The 21,743-nt window shown below is 38.3% G+C and overlaps 1 protein-coding gene across 10 annotated transcripts in view; it reads right to left on the reverse strand.

Moving 5' to 3' along the window:
• PTPRM (protein tyrosine phosphatase receptor type M) overlaps positions 1-21,743 on the reverse strand; it is a 1,075,005-nt gene that overhangs the window by 420,032 nt on the left and 633,230 nt on the right. For all 10 annotated transcript variants that reach the window (XM_073631370.1, XM_073631374.1, XM_073631369.1 and 7 more), the window contains exons 12-13: positions 17,656-17,929; positions 13,918-13,954 (exon numbers count right to left, since the gene is read on the reverse strand). In XM_073631370.1, coding sequence (XP_073487471.1) covers positions 13,918-13,954; positions 17,656-17,929 — 311 coding nt within the window. The remainder of the gene's footprint in view (positions 1-13,917; positions 13,955-17,655; positions 17,930-21,743) is intronic.

Here is a 21,743-nt window from a genome sequence, read left to right on the forward strand (position 1 = left end):
CTTTATCAATTTAGGCCAATATGTATTCTGCTACATATTTTTGGTAAAAAAAAATCCCAACAATAAGAACATTTGGTATTTTTGCCCGGGAGTCCAGTTATTTTGGATAAAAATATATAAAATATATCAAGCCATAACAGGAATAAATTTACAACCAGATATACTAATATCAGTTCTGTCAATGATCCCTGGATCGGTGAAAAATATAAAAAAAAGTTATCTTAAAATATTTTCTAACTGCAGCACGGACTATTATAGCTAGAAAGTGGAAGAATAGTACAGAGCCGTCTATAGAGGAATGGGTGTGTGAGATGAGCGAGATGCGGTCCCTGGAGGAGAGGATGATGATTGAAAAGGGTTTAAAGGAGCAGATAGTAACATGGCACATTTGGGAAGAGTTTAGAGCTGCAACATCTTTAATCTAATATGCGGTAGAGGAGATGGGCCCAAATAGAGATGAAGGAGAGAAGGGGGGGGGGCTTTTTTTTTTTTGCATGGAGGGGTGTATGTGCGCGGGTGGGGATAGCGTGGGGGGTAAGTGTGACTGGGGAAGTAAGGTGTGGTTGGTAAATTTGAATGAGAAGTAATGTGTGTAAGTCAAAATAAGAGGTATGGATTAAATATATATATAATATATAAGAAAATACATGATATAAGAGAATAGAGGTTAGAAAGGGGTATAGAAATTGATTATATTGTCTATCCCCCAATTGCTCTCTTGCATTGTCACACTGTCATGTGTTCAGACTTTAAGGAGCTGTGCCAACACTCATTGAACATTTTCTGCTGTTGTCACCATCAGAAAGTCAGTACAGAACAATGGTGTACATGTGCTGCTGAAGTGAGTGAAGGTTAAAAGGAAATGATTAAAGAGGCCGAAGGAGGTCAACATTACTTAAATGCAAAAAAGGACAGAAAAAGGTGAAAGCAGTATTTTCTAAAATGAAATGAAAAAAATACTACAATGCAAAAGGTTTATGATGATATACAGTGCTTTTACAAACAAAATGTCATCCATTCAGGGTTTAGATCTACTTTAACGCCAATGAAACTGTCCAGGGGAACTTTTTTCCTAAGAATCTAAAGTATTGTCTTTATATATACTGTCAAACATTTTTGTTGCTTTATTTACATTGTTGTCAAAATATGACACAAAAGAAAAAGAGACAGTAGTAAAGTTGGCAATTAAAGTGTAAATGTAGGCACACAACAAAACATCCAGTTTACATCACATATATGTGAATTGTTTTGCCTGCCAAAAAAAAAATAATAATTCTGTTCAGCCAGTTTTCTAATCCAGGCACCCATGCCAGAAAGTATACAAAATCCTGACCATCTGCTTTTCTCTACTGCAGTGAGAGCAATGCTGTGTTGTCTAGATTGTGGGATAGTAAATGAGCAGCAGGCCACTCTCTCCTCCAATTGGCAAGCTTTACTTGTTAGACTCATAGCGCCGTGCAATGTAGTACAGCCTGATTGGCTTACAGTACACCCTCTTCCTCTGCCAGTCTGATTACCTCTGTTTAGATGTATACAAAAGGATAGCACAAAGATAAATTGAAGTATGATTTATAATACATGAAATATAATGGCTTGGGACATTATATGTTTTTTGTTACCCTACAGAAACATTAGTATTAAAGATTAAAGAATATGTAAACCCAACATTTCATATCCCTGATATGTGCCTGCTGTACTATGTATTTGTATGAAAAATTATCCCGTTCTCTGTGGATTGCTTCCTTTGTGTGAAATCCCTGGTGATCCTGTCAGTCCCTCTGCTTTTCTATAAAAAAAACTGACCACACTAGGTAGGAGAGCACAACGTGGTCAGTTCTCTAGTAGGGATGGGCAAACAGTTCAGCCCAAGCATAAGTTTTGGCGGAACTTTCGCTGTCCGGGCGTTCAGCAAACATCCAAATGAATGGGTTGTTTGACCATTTGTTCACCCCCCGAACCGACCACAATGCATTGTGGTGCTGAACAGTGCATTGCAAGCCATGATTGTCTGAAGCAGTGAAAGCGTCAGCCAATCAGGGCACAGAGCACTGTCAGTGTCATGATTGGACACTGTCATCATGACTTTATCCAATCATGGCTCATTCCCGCCCCACAGTATAAAAGTATTCTTTCAATGGCAGCTAGAGTAGGGTGTGCAGCTAGAGTAGGGACAGCTCAGATAGTTTCACTGTAGTGTAGTGAGACCGTGTCATTCATACATACATTAGTGTAGAGTAGGGGAAGCTCATATAGTTTCAGTGCAATGTAGTGAGACCGTGTCAGTAATCTTGACATTAGTGTATAGCTAGAGTAGGGACAGTTCAGATGGCGTCAGTGTAGAGACGGTTGAACATCATCTATTTGATTGCGTTACTGCCAGTTTAATGCCATATAATTTTGTGTGCGTTACTGCCAATTTAACGTCATATCATTTTTTGTGCGTTACTGCCAGTTTAACACCATATAGTTTTGTGTGTGTTACTGCAAGTTTAACGCCATATAATTTTGTGCATTACTGCAAGTTTAACGCCATTTACTTCTGTGTGCGTTGCTGCCAATTTAACGCCATATAGTTTTGTGTGCATTACTGCCAGTTTAATGCCATATAGTTCTGTGTGCGTTACTGCCAGTTTATTGCCATATAGTTCTGTGCGTCACTGTACGGTTGGTGCATTATATTGCAGTATATTATAATGTATCCATGGAGTGTGTCTGTGTAGTGTGAATGCTAAAATTAAAGTACACCAAACATCACTTTACATTGATTAAAGTGCATCTACATACAGATTTCCACTTCTTCTTTATATTTGCTTATAAGCACTGCCCCCTCCCTCCCAATAATGTCTGGGAGGACAACAAGGAGAGGCAGACGTTCCCTTGGCACTGTAAGGGGGCTAGCAATAAATGTGTCCAGAGGCAAAGGTGGACGCGGTGGTCGGTCCTCAGGCAGGGCATCATTTCCTCTGTTTAGTGAGTTTGCCCTTGCTATCCAGCCACAGCATACAGAGGAGGTGGTGGACTGGCTTACAAGACCTTCCTCATCCTCCTCATCCTCTGTCACGCAAGCAGAGACAAGTGTGCAGTCCCCTGCAGTTGCCAGAGTGGATAAACCTGCCTCCTTGTCCACATCTTTTCCTGCCATAGCCCCAACATCAGTCATTGAGCAGTCAGCTGAGTTATTTGACCACAGCATCAGCCACTTGCTCCTTGATGATGCTCAGCCATTACTGGATTCAGATGTTGGTTCTGAGGTTGAGGATGACAGGAACATAAGCCTAGAGAGAGGAGAGAACACTAATAGACAAATTGGCATTCATGTTCCCCCAGGAGAAGCGTATTGCCAAGTTGTCGCTAGTGGTAATGATGATGATGGAGGAGACCAATTTTTCTGCACCTGTTTTGACATGCCCAATTACTTGCATATAAGCCTTCAAAATGGGCACTTTTGATTTTTGACTTTCGGGTCCCATTGACTTTAATGGGGTTCGTTATTTGGGTCCGAACTTTCGCTGTGTTCGAAAGTTCTGGTGCGAAACAAACAGGGGTCCTTTCGGCCCATCCGTATTCTGTAGCTCTGCTGGGAACTCAGTCTGCATTCTTCCAGTGATCAAATTTGTGCTAACATGCGCCCCTCGCACAGCCATTCAAAAGGAAGACCAGTGTGCTGCTGTCTACCCCCCACCTCGCTATGCAGCTAAGAACAGAGGGAATGTGATCACTTATAAAAAAAAGGGAAAACAAGATAATTAGTATGGGTTTTTTTATACCTATTCACAAATGTTTTACCCTTCATTTCTATTTTAAACTGTATGGGTTGTTTTACAAAGTGAGAGTTTACATATTCTTTAAACAATTGTGTACAGTCAAAATAATAAAGAATGAAACGCACCTAACAATTTAAGATTTTCACATATTAATGCTTATTACATCACGTTATTCAACAAAGCCAAGTCCTCAAAAATACATGATTCTTTGTATGGTCAGAGTTAAATGAATACAAGAAAAAAACATTTTATTATGAAAATCCCCAATGACAGCTTCATTTCCACATTTTAATCAGCAAGGCTCAGTATCCATGAAGTTTTTTTGACATGACATTTATATACACTACTGGCTGATACAAGTGTTTTCACACCCTGGTTAGTTTTCACTTTCCTTGTTAAATAGCAAAAAGCAACTATGCATATCTATAATTTGTACAAACTATCATGCAGCATCATCCTAGAACTAGCCTGTCAAGCTTTTCCTCTTGGGACCTATGTTGCCTCGGGACTACAAATCAGTTTGTTTTATTTTATGTCTGTATTGCTTCTGTGCTTTGTATTTGTTTTGAAAGCCAGAGTAAAAATCTTGCCCAACTTTTAGAACAATTACATTATGTCGGGGAAATCAACACTTAATGCAGCTGTTGTTTCTTTTAAAACAAGACGGGCTCTATACCACCTGTTTTTGTGCTGTATAGATCCATGGTGCTAAATGTTTCCCTTTCTCCAGATTGTGAATGGACTAGAAAACAGATTAATTATCTCTGGAATAAAAAGGAACACTGCTATTGTCAATAGCAACCATTTCACTGATAGGATTTTTTTTCTAATTTGCATTTGCAAATTTAAACATGAGATTTACAATTGTGTTGTTATGGGAAGCAACTCTACTGTTCTTTGCACTAATTTGTATAAATCAGTCCACTGCTTTGAGATACCAAACTAAGAAAATGTTTCTGATAAATGTTGCACATATGACGACTCATAAAGCAGATTATGGGAACACATGTAATGCCCCAGACTGTAAGTTGTATACCTGGTGATATAGTGGACAAGTTAGAAATGCTGATGCACATTATAGGTCAGCAAAAGAACATTCCCACGTGTTATGATGTCATCATAATTTTATTGTGAAGGAACATTTTTTTAGGATGATGGTGTATGGATTTCAATGGTGTTTCTTCTCCTACTCTGTAAGACAGCACTTTTTGTTACCTCTCACCTCTTCTTCATGCCCTTCCTACACTCTGCAAATCCAAAGATGCAGGATGGTAAGTAAAGCCACCACATGCCTACCTGTAGAGTGTATCAAAGTTCCGAAGATCATGTATCATTGCACAGTGCAGAGAAGATGTACAGGAAATACAATTCCTTTGTGCACGTGATCACAAAAAGCATAGGACCTCAAGGCAAGTGAAGGAAATTGTCTCTAGTGCTCCCAAGCTGACCATACAGTGTATGAATTTCTGCCAGTTCCTAAGAACCAGAACCTAAGAATCAGTGGGCCAAGTGATGGCAAAGAAGTGTGTTTAGACTTCAATTTTGGAAACTTTGTAAACCATTTTAACCATTTTCTAACTGCCGTATGTATATATAAGGCCTGTCAGCAAATAGTTATACCAACATCTTTATTTTTTACAGATAACGATCGCCTGTCTAGTAAAAGTGATCCGGGTCACTTTTATGGCACCGCGAAGAGCTTTCCCCCTTCCAGAGGAGATGGAGGAACATCTATTTTCATCACTTCTGGTTTCAGAGCTGTCATTCCCTGGCTGTAACAGCCAGGGAAGTAGCTAACCAAGCATGATCTGAGCTTGGTAAGCTGCTTTGGAGGGCAGGGGAGACATTGGGGGTCTAATAGACTCCTAAAGTCTCCATACGTGTACCTGTTACTACCCCAAAGCTATAAGCTATCCCCATATAGGGGACTCATTAGCTCCCTTGTGATAGCAATAGAGTTAAATGGAAAAAAAAGTGTAAAAAAATAATAATAATAAAAAAATAATTAAAAATAGCTTCCATCCACCAGTTATTGCTGTGTCCAAATGATCAATGATGCAAATATAAAATAAATAAAACAATATAAAATGACAGTGTAAATGAAATAAGCAGCTTCCTTTTAAAATATGAATAACACATCAAATTCCTTCACATAAAGGAGCACTGGCAAAAACAGTGCAAATCCATAAATAAATGTTTAAACAATAGTCCATGCAAACACTAAGAGTCCAAAGATAAAAAAATTCTTCCTACCACCGTTGTGTTTCTACTCAGATAATGAAAAAACATTTCGATTTACTAAAACTGGAGAGTGCAAAATCTGGTGCAGCTGTGATTGGTAGACATGTGCACACTGAAATATTTTGTTTTGGAATTTCGTTTTCGTCCGAAAAATACATTTATTTAGTTATTCCCGAAAGTCGTTTTTATTCATTTCGTTTTTCGTTAAAAATTGCATTCGTCCGAAAATCCAAATTAATTAAGGTCAAATCTGTCATTGAAGGCTTATGGTGTCTGTCGAATGTTCAAAGAAGATTCGACGGAGCAGCTAAACTGTACGATGCTGCAATCGTACATTTCCAGTCGAATTTTCCACCTACAAGCTAGCTATAGTAGAATTCTAATGTTGTATGGCTAGTAATAATTATATTTATTAATTATTTTACTAGTCAACCAACATTAGAATTTTTCTATAGCCTATGGGCGGATGCATTTGACCGGAAATGTACGATTGCAGCGTCGTACAGTTTAGCTGCTCCATCGAATCGTCTTAGAACTTTCGACAGACACCATAAGCCAAAGATTCGACGTTTGTTTGTTTTTCGTTGCTTTGTCGAATCTTCGTTGTTCATGTTAATGGTCTACTTGTAGAATAATCTTGGACTAATAGAGTTAAGGTTAGGCACATTCGACCACAGGTTCAATAGACACAGATTGTTATTGTCAGCGTCATGTCAAATCTCCTATCTATATCGAACTGTTGTCGCAACGAAAATGAAAATAAAGCATTTGTTTATGTCGGATCTTTCGTTTTTCGGATTCTGCGCTTTCAACGAAAATACCTGAAATTAGGACGAAAATGCATTCGGACGAAAACTAATGCACATGTCTAATGCTTGGTAGCCAATCAGCTTCTAAGCCTGTTCAATTAAGCTCTGACAAAAAATATACCTGGAATCTGATTGGCTACCATGCACAGCTGCACCAGATTTTGAACTCCAGTTTTAGTAAATCAACACACCAGTGTCAATCTCCATCAGAAAGCAGTTTACCCTTATAATTGACCCCTTATGCATGGAAGGTCTAACACTGCTTTATATGCTGCTGCACAGCGCCAATCTTAATCCATCTGGACCTCAGATGATTCTCTCAGGATGCAGTCTCAAATAATATATAACCCCAGCACCACAGTAATCACACAATTCCATTTCCTAGCATGATGATGTCAGCTGACCCACCCTACATGTACTAGTTTTCGTAACTTCCTCAGGGGCTCGTGATATATGCTGATGTGATCTTCACATAAGTAAGTTTAACCTTTTGTTATTTATTAAGCTGTTTTACAGTACTTCACTATTGCAAGTTTTTTTTATATTGTTGGAGACTTTATCCTGAAAGAATCATCTGCGGTCAGAATGGATTAGGATTGGATTCATGCATAGGGGGTCAATTATAATGGTGAGCTGCCTCCTGATGGGGATTGATACTAGGTGTTTTATTATCAGTGTTTTATTATCTGAGTAGTGACACAGTGATGGTCGGATTACTTTTTTATCTTTGGACTCTGGGTGTTTGCATGGACTATTGTTTGGACACTTATTTATGGATTTTCACTGTTTATATGGGCGCTACTTTATGTGACGGGATTTGATGAAATAAAAATACATACAATGCAAAAGCAAATGCATGCATAGGTCCCTCATACATATGTAAACAGCAATTGCACCAGCATGAGGTACTGCAGTGAACATCAGAGTAAGAGCAACAATTTTAATATTATCATTCATGACTGACTCTAAACTCATAGCTTGTAAAGGCTTTTAAAGTGCCTCCTATGAAGAATTTTGGGTACCGCAATTTGTCATCATTTCTTGGGTGTCATCAATTTTGAGTCTTGACATATTTGGTATCTATTAACTCAACACAACATCATCTTTAATATTTTACAAAAAAAGGGGTATTATGTGTTTGTGTGCACTAAAATTAATTTTATTGTTATTGCATTAATGGGTGGGGGTGTCTTAGCTCAACGTACAGGACACAGGACCCTACAGTTGGGGAAATGCTTGGTGACAGCGAAACCAGGGGAGCATTCACTTTGCCAAGTAAAAAATCTCTATTACTGTGCAATGTAACACTCTACAGTGTGCCTTATGTTTTGTCTCAATCAGGAAACATTAGTAATGTTCAAATAAAAATCTTCCTCTAAAAAATATACTAAATGCAATGGACGTTTAATTAAGGTTTTTAACAGCTCTGAGTAATAAAGGCCATGTAAGGTGTGCTTTCTGCCATCAATTATGACATTTCTAATTTTGTGATTTTTCGTTTAACAGTGCTAAAGGTAAGATTCCAGTGTCAGCTCTATTAATAAATGTGTTAAACATTAACTCAGAGAAAATCTGAACTTAAAATATTAATTCTGCTATTAGGGCTGAGAAACTAGCTTGCTCAGGTTTCATTATTTTTAAGTCAAATCCTCCAGCTCCTAAGCAGATATGCAACTCTTTAACCAAAATGACGACTGCATTGTCTTTTACTGGTTTTATGTGTCCGATTACAAAACAGTTATATTTTGTACTTATTTAGAACCTGATAGATAGTTTAATGTCATATATCAATAGTTCTGAGCAGGACCTACTGGGAGATAAATTTACTGAGGTCGTTGCCCCTAGCTATAAAAAATGATATCCTATCCACTCAGCACTTTGTATTTAGTTGTAATCTATAAGCTGCACTGTACATATTCTACTTATCATCCAAAGATCCTACTAGCTCCTGGAGGATAGTGAAATCAGGAAACATGGTAATTTACATGGTAGTCATGGTAGTAGTTGATTAAACTTTACTCTGTATATACTATCATATATTTTGCACCTATTACAGATTTCAGCACATAAATTAGCTAATATAACAATATATATTTACATCAATCTACAGAGGAGAGTGCAAATTAAAAAATAAGGGAAAGATTATCATAAAGATTGAAGCCCACAGGCAATTACCAATTTTTTAGAGTAAGCATAATCAGATCTCTAGAAGTCAAAGTGCATTGCCCCAACCAGTCAGAGACCAGGCTTCCAAAGAAACAAGAGCACAGCAACACACTTATCAATTTAGCCTATGTTTGCTGGCTATAGTTGGTAACTAACTACAGTACTCCAGAATTTAAAGGGTGACAGCAAATCAATGATAACCTAGGGCCTGCAGGTGCATGTACCAAATTGAGGTAGATAACAAATGCACTTCATGTTATGCAAACCTAATCACTTCTGGAGCAGGGCGGGCACTTTTAGATCTTATTGTTTTTACATACCCATTTTATCCTTCTTTAAATATGGAATCTTCTTAAATCATGAAACACAACTCTAGGAGGAAATAGTGTCTGCGTTGTTTCCTTTAGAGCAACAAAGTCTGCCCTTTTCATTTTCAACCTGTAGGTATGCAAATTCTGTTTATACAGCTGTGATTCCACTTCTATCCTCTTACCAACTAGCATTGGTGCTTTTGTTGGTCCTACTGTGTCAATGGCATAACAAAATATCAAACATAATTCTGTATTCTTGAAAAGCTACAAAAAATGGTGTGAAATTCATCCTGAGGCTGTTAGCGACCAGTTGAAGACAACAGCAACCATGGTCAATGGATGCGTCTTTAAAAAAATTTAAAGTGTAACGTCAAGGAGAGGTCAATATCTACACAACTTTATGCACATAAGAACTTTCCTTAGTCAGGTTGATATGTGACTATAGGAGGTCAACAACCAGAAAGGAAAACTTTGAAGTGAATCCCTAGAACAGAAAGCAAAGTAAACTTCATAGAGATTGCTACACTTCAAACATAATCTCCCCGTGAGAATGGATTATTCCTGTCAGAGTTGGATGAAAATATATAAGGTTAAGCAATTTTTACAGGAATTCTGCTATTACAAATGTAAATCAAAGTGGTATAAATATATGTGTACGTGTATTAAAATAAAAGCTTTACTATGTAAACATGAAAAACATTTATATATAGATAATCATTTTCACAAAACTATAAATTAAGCATAACAACATTAGCTTATTGGTGATATTTAACGTACACATTAAATCTATTTTGTTTAAAATCAAGGTTCCTCTAGGATGATCTTTGTAGGACTTTAGTAAAGTTCACTTTCTAGTTTTTCAAAGTAACTCTAATGTATTTTTGAGTTTATGAGATGGACAACATAAGAGTAACCATTTCAAATTTACACACATGTGAATATAACTTTCAATTGTCATTTTGAGAAGCACTCAGGGTTGCTTTAATAAATTATCACAACATATTCACTTTCACTCAGTAAATGAAGTAAAGTTGTATTCACTCAATCAAATGCAAAGCAAAATCCTGTTGATGCTTTTTTTTTTTTTTACTTCATACACAGGATTTGGTATTTAACAAAAAACACAGTTTCCCTTTATTTGATTATTTAAATGGGCATTCAATTTGTTAATATTCTTTATTCTTCTCTATTATATTGTATACAGTTTTCTTTCCTATATTTTTCAATTATCAAATCTACTTTTTGAACTTTTGATAAAGTTTGTTAAACATGTATGAATAGCTTTTAGCAAGTATACAACGTAGCTAAATAAAAAAAAAATGTTATTTATGCTATAAGGTCTTTTTTCTACATATTGTTTATGTTAATAAGTCTGTTCTTGTGATATTTTTCTGCCAAGTTGAAATTTTGCAAGAGTCCCTTACATAGTTACTAGTCCATAGTTCCCATGGACTGCAAGATCATTTCCATTTGAAACACTTTTCATACATTAGGCCGGGTTCACACTGGTAGTACACAATTGTCGTACGACTTTGCCCTGCGACTTGAAGGTCAACATCCGTCCGACTTTAATGAACGGGAATCCGACTTTGATCCTGACAATGCCAGGTACTTTGTGTCTGGTATGCATCTTTAGGGGGAACTCCACAGCAAATAAAAAAAAATGGCATGGGGTCCCCCTCCAAGAGCATACCAGGACCTTCAGTCTGGTATGGATTTTAAGGGGATCCCCAAGTCGAAAAAATGGCATGGGGTCCCCCCAAAATCCATACCAGACCCTTATCCGAGCACGCAGCCCGGTAGGTCAGGAAAGGGGGTGAGGACAAGCTGCCCCCCCTTCCTGAACCATACCAGGCTGCATGCCCTCAACATGGGGGGGTGGGTGCTTTGAGGCAGGGGGGCCCTGCACCTCCCACCCCAAATCACCTTGTTCCCCATGTTGATGAGGTCTCTTCCCGACATCCCTGGCCTGTCGGGGTCTGCAGGTGGGGGGGCTTATCCGAATCTGGAAGCCCCCTTTATCGGAATCTGAAAGCCCCCTGGGGGCCCATATTAAAGGGGGCCCTCAGATCCGGCCCCCCACCCTATGTGAATGAGTATGGGGTACATCGTACCCCTACCCATTCACCTAAAAAAACTGTCAAAAATAAACAAAGTACACAGGTTTTTAAAGTATTTTATTAAGGCAGCTCCAGTATCTCTTCTGACTTCTTCTTCCCTCTCCGGCTCTTCTCCCTCTTCTGGCGACGTCTTCTCTCTCTCCGGTTCTTCTCCTCTCTGCGCTGTCTTCTCCCTCTTCTGCTGGGTCTCTCCGCTGTCTTCCCGCTCTTTTGCCGGGTTATCTCCCTCTGTTCTTCTTCTGATTTTGACTCAATGCGATATCCCGGTGTAATGCTGGGTCCGCCGTGTGCAATCACTTATATTGGCATTGGGCGGGGCCACCCGCTGACATCATCCGGATGCCCCGCCCCATTGTGACATCATCCGGGCATGATGGGGCAATGACTTCAGCAGCAGGGAGAAGACATCGCCACAAAAGGGAGAAGAGCCGGAGAGGGGAGAAGAAGTCAAAAGAGACGCCGGAGCTGCCTTAATAAAATACTTTAAAAACCTGTGTACTATATTTATTTTTGACACTTTTTTTTTAGTTGAATGGGTAGGGGTACGATGTACCCCATATTCATTCACATAGGGTGGAGGGCAGGGTTCTTTGTGCCCCCTTGTTAAAGGGGGCTTTAAGATTCCTATAAGCCCCCCGCCCGCAGACACCGACAACCAATGGCTAGGGTTGTCGGGAAGAGGCCCTTGTCCTCATCAACATGGGGACAAGGGGCTTTGGGGTGGGAGGGCGCAGGGCCCCCCTGCCCTACAGCACCCACCCCCCCATGTTGAGGGCATGCAGCCTGGTATGGTTCAGGAGGGGGGCTGCTCACTCGTCCCCACCCTCTTTCCCGACCTCCTGGGCTGTGTGCTCGGATAAGGGTCTGGCATGGATTTGGGGGGTACCCCACGCCGTTTTTTCAGTGTGTGGCTTCCCCTTAAAATCCATGCCAGACCAAAGTGCCTAGTATGGTCTTGGAGGGGGGACCCATGCCATTTTGTTTAAATCAGGTAAGACCGCAAACCGACTTTGATTCAACTTCAGTGATATTCAATGGGCTAAAGTAGGCTCAAAGTCAGACCAAAGTAGTGCAGGGAGCATTTTCAAAGTCAGACCGACTTATGTCAGACCAGCTAAGATGGCTCTCATAGGGAAACACTGATTTTCACATGTCATATGACATGAGCTTCCAATGTCGGAGCGTTTGTCGTACCAGTGTGGACCCGGTCTTAGGCCCAGTATGCTTATCATATGTAAAAAAGGCAAGGTAAACACACCTGGTCCTCTCTGTTGCATTGTGCTGGATCACATTCTTGTATAATAAACTATTGTTTCCCATTAATTAAAGATAATTACAAGGCAATCACAGATGCAACCTCACTGTCACATGGGTGGATATGTTCCCTTAAATACAAAAATGGGCAAATCTAAAGTGTATATGTTGCCAAGTGTTTGATGGAAGATTTGACTTAAACAGAGTAGCCCTGAATCAGTCAACAAGATTTCTCCTAGCTTTACTTCCTACTGCAAAAAGTAAAAAGGAATGGTTGTTTTGATCCTAGATGTACTGTATAATTCTCCAGATGTCCAGTGTAGTTTAATCTTTTGTTACCCAATGGAACCAAATGGGGAAGGTTTGCCATAATAGCATAAAGGGGTTGATTTAGTTAAGAAGTAAAGATTTTTCACATAGGAAAGTGATAGTTCACTGAGAATTGAGGTTAAGTGGCATCCAATTATCAAACACATGCAAAAATTATTTTTTTTCCTCCATTGCTTGTGGTTGGGAATTGACAGTTAAACAGATTCACCTTAAAGGAGTTTTAAAGGCAGAGGTTTTTTTTGTCTTAATGCATTCTATGCATTAGGATAGAAAGCCTTCTGTGTGCAGCAGCCCCACCCCCCTATTACTTACCTGAGCTTCATCTCTGTCCAGAAATGTCCAAGAGTCCCTTAGCCGTCCCTGACTCTCCCTCCTGATAGGCTGAGACAAAGCAGTGGCGCAATTAGCTCCCGCGTCTGTTAATCAAAGTCAGTTAGCCAATCGGGAGATATGGGGGCGGGGCCAAACAGCAGCTCCGTGTCTGAATGGACAAATGGAGCTACAGCTCGGCTCAGGAGCCCCCATAGCAAGCTGCTTGCTGTGGTGGCACTCAACAGGAGGGAGGGGCTAGGAGTAGCAAAAAGGGATCTGAGAAGAGGAGGATCTGGGCAGCTCTGTGCAAAACTATTGCACAGTGCTGGTAAGTATAACATGTTTGTTATTTTAGTAGAAAAAAAACAAGACTTTACAATTACTTTAAGCTCAGTAAACATTCACTTTGTGAGCATTCTTTACTTTAATAAATCAATTCAAATTTATTGTGAATTTTATTGCTAATGATTAAAGCCTATTTTTAAAATTGTTAAAAAAAAGTCTGACTGTAATTATGCCATTGTAAAGCCATCAATAATCATGTTGAACACACAGAAGGATTTCAGTATAAAGCTCATCAAAATGTTTATTTTACTATCATGTAGCATACCTTTTGTGGCTATCCTGACACAGTCAATTTTGGTTTCCTGTGGTAAAAACAGAAAAAAACATACTGCATGAAGAAGAGAAAACGTATTTTTTAGCATTTTTTGTTGCATAAACTGATGCATATTTGTTACATTTCTTATGTTTAGTTCTAGTTTGTATATAAAAATATTGCTCCCTCCACACCCCCTATGCAGAGTTTTGGTTGCTAAATGTATTTTTCTATTTGTGATGCATTTTGCAATCACAGGTGTAACTTCATTACAGGCCACCTATTATATTACAGCCCAGATCAATATACCCCCCCCCCCAATACTACTTCAGTCCAGCTAAAGTATAACTAAGCACATATTTCTTTTTTTAATTTTGGATAGAGTAGAAGATAAAACACTGGTCATTTTTTTATCTGTGGCTTGTTTGGTGGATTTTCAAAGACCCAAAAGAAAGAAGAAAGAAATGTCTCCAAAGTGAGGAATAATATTTTCTTAAACAATTGATACTGAAATAGAATTTGAAGATAAATATAAAAATAAATAGATATAAAAATAAAGTTTTGGACTTCACAATGCAAAATCTGGTGCAGCTCTGCATGCAAACCAATCCGCTTCCAGTTTTTTTTTTTTTTGCCAAAGCTTAACCCTCCTGGCGGTAATCCTGAGTGTGGCTTGGGGTTAAATTTCAGTACCATTAGCGGTAACCCCGAGCCACACTCGGGATTACATTGCAGAATCCTGGTACAGCATACTTACCTTGTCCCCAGGATCCTGCGATGTCCCCCCGCTGTGTGCTCTGCCGGATCCTCTGCCCGATGCTTTGTGTTCCGGGCTGCTTTCCCTGCAAGTGTCACGACGCATGGGGGCCGGGCCCAGCGGAAAATTCAAAAAGTACAAAAAACATAACACATACAGTACACTGTAATCTTACAGATTACATTACTGTATCAAATAATTTCACCTCACTTTTGTCCCTATTGCTTTGTCCAGTGCCCTGCATGCACTTTTATATTATATATACTGTTCTTTCTGCCTGGAAACTTGAGATTGTCCATGGCAACCAAAAAGTGTCCCTTTATGTCAAAAGAGGTTTTAGACCAGCTAGAAAACAGTGATAATAAATTATAACACTTGCAGAAATGAGCGATAGTGAATCGTGGGGAAATTCATTATTTTTTATAATTATTTATAGTTATTTATTATATTATAATTTATGATTTCGTGTTTCAAACTTTATCATACCCGGGATGTCTATTAGACTCTTCTTTGGACAGATTTAAGTGTGTTATTACTAAGAATTACAGGCATACAATATAAAAAGCCAAATTTCTATGCAAAACAATGTACCACATTGAGATTAAAAAATCTGACATAATACCGCCAGGGAGGCTACTTGAATACGCTGAAGTTAGAAGCTGATTGGCTACCATGCACAGCTGCACCAGATTTTGCACTCTCCAGTGTAGCAAATCAACCCCACTGAGTACTCAACTATTTTGAGTAAGTATTACCTGCAATGTATGTCTGCTATGAATTTATTCATTAGTATAAACAGTCCTATATATATATCTATATACAGTATAGGGACCACACTTTTCAGAGGTACCTTCATGTGGCAGCGTAACTTCCACATGTATTTGCAAATGTATGCAGCAAAAAATCTCAGTTTGTAATGTAAGTGTTGAAACAGATTATTCGGGCCTTTTTGTAAAATCTAACTCCATTGTGTGCTATGAATTTTCCAACCCTTCTACACTTCATACAAAACCAACACAACTGGCAGCAGATACACTTTAATGTGGAACTGAAGGCAAAAATTAGTATTATATTTGTCCTTAGATGTGTTTACAAGGAAGCATCATGGAAGCATCAATGTATTTTGGGGGTACCACGGGTATTCCTCCCACACCAGAACTCTCATATGTAAGCTATATAACTAGAGGAAGCAGAGATATTATTCTCTCTGGACTTTTATAAAATGGTTAATAAAGATCATATTAGCCACACCTTAGCTTTTGTTATTCTCCAGCTTGCAAGTGTTCCTAATGATATTTGCTACAATGCTGATAATGAACAGACTTCATATTTAAAAAAATGTAAATATGGTAAATCTATCTCTTGTATCATAACTGGTTACCCAACAGAAGTAAATGCTGTACCTTTCCTCAGGCATTTTTTTTCGATTTTTCTGTGGAGGAAACTCCAATGCTAATTGTGATGTCAGAGAACATAAGTAAAACAGAATCATTGGTGTTTTGGAATTAGGCGTTCTACAGAGACTGGCAGAAACATTTCCCAGCTGTCAGGAAACAGCCAGAGCTTATCAGGCTCTGTAAAGCTGGAATAGTCCTCACAAGCAATACCACATATAATTTGGTTCTGTGCTCATCTCAAACAACCAATTTGATTGCTAGATATATACAAAACTACAAGGTTATGCCCTGGAGGTAGAAAAGTCAATAAAAAAGTGATAATGGCAGAAATCAGACCAAAAGTTCAGGTTAATGTGCAAAAATTGCTGATGTATAAAAGCTAACGTTGCTGCTTCAACGTTCCTTCATTTTTCAGATCAATGACAAGATCAGAAAAGAAAGTATCCCTTGTTAACATATAGAATAAATTGTTACTAATGCAAAAAATATGATGAAACCCAAGTAAACCAATCAGACATTAACTTGCATTATGTATGCACTAGACAAAAGACAAAAAGGAAAAGGTCTGGTGTCACCCGCAAACCACCTCCATCCCAATATATGCAACACAAAACAGGAAATCACCCCGGGACTTTAAATGAGGTGAATGCATTTAGCCAACAATTGACAGAGTAAATGCAGTCTTAAAATTCATGAAAATAGTCGTGCACACATAAACATGAATCATAGCCAGGCCACTGAAATGAAACATACAGTAGAAAATATCATTACACGTATCAAGAGTACACATGCATAAAATTATCCCAACGCGTTTCGCAAGACCATGCTCGCTTCATCAGTGATAGATGCATGTATAATACATCAAAGGCTGGATCAGACTAGCAATTGCTTGATACCCAGAGGCAGCAGTAATGAATGTCTGGCTGCTGAGGCAGAGGAAAAAACGGCCCAACAGAGAACAAACGGGGGACAGACATGGCCGGGATGGGGGAATGTGTCACCAAAGATCTCCCAGTATCCATTAATAATGTCAACTTGAATGAAGTAAACTGCTGCATGTGAGTGAAACAGGAAACATGCATATGCATGTGTACTCTTAATATGCGTAATAATATTTTCTACTGTATGTATCATTTCAGTGGTCTGGCTATGATTCATGTTTAGGTTTGCATGACTATTTTAATACATTTTGAGACTGCATTTACTCTGTCAATTGTTGGCTAAACGCATTCACCTCATTTAAAGTCCCGGGGCGATTTCCTCTTTGGTATGCCCTAGACAAAGGATATTGTGTGACTTGACTCTCCTCCTTAAACAAAGCTATTACACTATTTTTACTCCAAACCTCATATAAAGGATTTTACATAAATTTGTGCATGGGTTTATAGCTAAGGGACAGTTCACATTTGTCAGATTGCCAAGCTCAGCTATTTCTCTTGGATTCCCTGTTTTTTGTACCTAAGCAAATAAAAGGTAGCCTGTGAGTGGTTTGGGACAGCTCCGATTAGCCATAAAAGACATTCATTTTTATTTTTTTTATTCCTCTTAGATATTTCTATTTAAAAACTGATGAGTGGAATTTATCATCTGCCTTACCCCATTTGCTCTGCTGGCAGCTTGGTAGTAGATACTGTAGCTTTTCTGTGGGAGGAGAGGAGTATTCCAATATCCATTATAGGTTTTGTTGTCACCGACTGTGAAGAGCATGATAGAAGACAAGAGGTTGGGTGGAAATTCAGCAGCAATATAGTATGGTGAATTCAGCATTGTGGAATTCTGAAAATGAATAGGAGCTGGATAACACTTTAACATCTCAGATGTCTTTCGGGAACGTCGAGATTTTTCTTCTTCAACAATAATCTGGTAGACACTGGAAAATAAGAAGTGTTGATAGAGAAAAATTAATCATCAATTTAAGTATTTCCTCTATAACTCATTCAGCTAGAGAAATCTAAACAAATAAACATATATGACAATGTACCATAAGTTATTCAATTGTCAATAACCAAGGACATTAGTTACTGAAGCTCATCTATGAATGATCTCAGATATGCTTGGAATGGCTTTAGACATTAACTGGCAATAAGCTAATTCCTCAAGCCTAGTACACACGAGCCGAACGTCGGGCGGTATCGGTCGACATTGTGCCTGTGTGTACTGCAGCTGGTCATCCGAGCTGAAGATTTTTTTTTTTTGTTCAGCCCGCTGGGTTGAACATAAACAAACAAACTGTAGTGTATACATCATATCTAGATTTTCATTTTTTTAATTTTAAAGCAAATCAGTTCACCATTCACCAGTCTAATAATCTCAATCAGCATCCGTCTGTGTGGACTGTGTGGTCACACAAGGAACAATGGCCAGCTACTAGCTGGAAGTGCCCACTCCCAAGATGCCCCCCCCCCATATAAATCAACTAGTAGTTCTTTTTGCTCATTTCTGTGGGACAGCTGTGAGTTGCTGCCTCACCAGTTTAGCTTAAGATATAGTTTGTAACTGCATTCCATCCCATTCAAGAGGCAACTTACATCAACCACATAAAATAATATGAAATTCACAGTTCTAACCACTGATTGGTCAGCAGAGCTGTCTATAAAACGTTTACATCAATCTGGTCATATAATGGCATAGGAGTTATCTATGAGCTGTATTTTTTTTTTTAATTCTTCTTTCTTGACTGGGAAATGTGGGATGGTGGCAATGGTGTAATCACCACACTAAATTCTTTTCTGGGTGCCATATACCTTTAGAAAATTATTGTGTAAACATTACATTTTACTGAAATAGTTTATTGCTACAGTAAAATACACATTACTTAGCTTTCAGGTGTACATAAAGTGGTTAATTTAGTAAGAGTAGTTAATGTTCACATGGTTTAGTGAATAAGATAAAGCTGTGATAAATTGAGATACATTTTCAAAAATCCCATTTTGAATACCCAATAATATGTATGGGAAATAAAAAATATATATTGTTGTCTGGTACATGATTGGAAGATTGAGGTGAACACAGTATTTCCTTATTCACCAAGCTAAGAGAGCGTTCCTTGATAATTTCCTTGATAAAACAAACCCATTAGTGGCTTAACCGGCATATCATACTCACCATCCATCAGAAAAATCTGAATGGTCTGATAATATACATATTTTGTAAGTTTTCTTTTAAATAGCAACAGCTCATGCCATTGGCTCAGTTCATGCACATAGAGTAGATTTTCATGAAACCAATGAATAGCAATAAAACATTATAGTTATGCTCTCTAACTTAGTTCACCTTCATGCCAGAGAAAACAAATGTACCAGCTAATTCACCAACTAAACACAGAGAATTGAGTTAATCCGCATGCTTACAATGCAGCTGATCAGAACTTTAACATAAAACATTAAGAAAAGCTTAGAGTAATGAAAAACCTCTCAAAACAAAATCATTCTCATTACAACCTTAACGAACGTCAAGCACTGCTTGAATTAATAAGACTGCCTATCTATAAAATAAAAACAGAAAGTGAAACTGTAAATGTGACACCCAGGGAATCAATGTAAGCTACCTTCAAGCATGCCTAAGCACAAAGTTTAAGTCCCCATCGAAAAATACAATTTGGGAGGCTGGGTGCAGGGATTCAGAAAGGGAAAATGGCCCCCTAGAAACAGCAGATCATGTGACTGGTATTAGTTACATGATCCAAATCACGTATGTTAGGTCATCAGTCTTTTTCCAAGTTGCACACTATGGAGAGTGCAAAATCTAGTGTAGAAACCAATCAGCTTCCATTTTTCTTTTTTTGCCAAAGCTTAATTGAACAAGCTGAAGTTAGAAGCTGATTTGCTACCATGCACAGCTGCACCAGATTCTGCACTCTCCTCTTTTTGTAAATCAACCCCTATCTGTCTTTACTTACTATCACTGTTCTACCAATAAACTTACTACATCACTTCAGGAATTCTATTCTTGGCTCCCTATTAGATCATTTTGGATATAAGATATTTTTTTAAAGGAAGCTTTTTCCTTCGGTGTAGATTTGCTATCAATGTAATCCTTATGAGCCATATTATATGGTATAAGAGACCCAGGTAAAAGTACAAATAACAACATCCCCCCTTACAATCCGGTGCACTCAAGGTTGAATCACTGGATAGCTACTGATAACCTAATCTTAAAGTGTATCTCACTTTTGCTGCCAAAATGGAATAACACATGTTTATATTTATTACATATTCTCATTCACATAGCTCAACTTAAAAAAAAAATGTTCAAAACTGCAAACCCTTTTTAGATGTTCTGTTCTGGAAAATTTGAACACTGTAAAATCATACTAGTTTTGTTTTTTTTGTTTATGAGAGGGCTGGGTAGCTGTTGTAATAGATAACCCTGCCTATACTGTGCAGGCAGATCTCAAAGTACATTTCCATGTTTGCTTCCTAATTGGGATAACATCTACTTTGATTTTGTTACATTATCCCATTAATATAGCATAATTTAAAACAATAAAAAAATGCTGATAAAAAATGCTGATTATCTTTTAGCTGCTTTTAAGTGCTTTTAGCTTGCTTAAGCATTTTTACATGCTCTCTCAGTTTTGTAATGTTTGGAGGGGGATGTGGGGTAATGTTTAACATAATTAACTCTGTCTATAAGGTGTTTGAAGTTCTTTGTTATTAGTAGACAAAATTAAACCAATAGGCTCCAAATGGACTTTTTAGGCACCACAACACACATAAGGGGTTATTTACGAAAGGTAAATCCACTTTGCTCTGCAAGTGCACTTGAAAGTGCACTGAAAGTGCACTTGGAAGTAAAGTCGCTGTTGATCCGAGGGGGACATGCAAGGGTTCTGCACATCACGCATCTGGTGGACAGATTACTGGGAGGGGCTAGGAAAGACCCGGCTGCCATGGCACATGTTGGCACTAATGACAAATTTAGAGGAAGATGGAGTGTCCTAAATTTTTTTTTTAGGGAATTGAGGAAAAGGACCTGCAAGGTAGTATAGACAGACAATGAGAGCTAATGTTAGAAGGGTCAAGGCAGTGCTTTGCACTGACGCATTTCTTCAAGAGCTTGAAGTAAGTATTGTAGTCAATAATCAACTGCTAAGAGTTGACCTGGTATTGTAAAACGTAGGTTAGAATGTGAACCAGCAAAAATTCAATGGTAAAGGGGTCCACAATTGTGAGCAGAGGGGTAGTAGAGCAACAAGGGGATACCCAGCAGGGGGAATAAAGGAATAAGGAATAAATACATAGGCCTCATAAGGGGTAAACTAAGGACCCCAAATATATTTGTATAGGGTTAGAAAATTGTTTTGGACATTTGAGCGGACTTTACCAGTACCAGAAAGGAACACTATATAATTTAACAAAAAAGGTTGTTTATTAAATATTAAAAAAATGGATAAAAGTGTACATAAATAAAAACAAGACAATAAGGAGCTCTCATTAGCATGGATCTGATCTAGTACCCACTAAAATTGATCATTGGGAACTAACGTATGCCAGTTAACTGGTAAGTTCAATTATAAGGTAGCTTGCTTTTAGCTCTATCTGCCATAAGCTGCATGTTAACTAATGGTGACTACCACACCCTTTGGTTTATGCAGGTTCAGGTTTAACGCTTGCTGGTTTTTTGGAGGCTTTTATACAGTCCATTTTATTACTCATCCTGAACCATTGTATATAGGTATTGGA

Source organism: Aquarana catesbeiana, linkage group LG05 (genome assembly GCF_042186555.1).
Source record: "Aquarana catesbeiana isolate 2022-GZ linkage group LG05, ASM4218655v1, whole genome shotgun sequence".
Taxonomy (NCBI): Eukaryota; Metazoa; Chordata; class Amphibia; order Anura; family Ranidae; genus Aquarana; species Aquarana catesbeiana.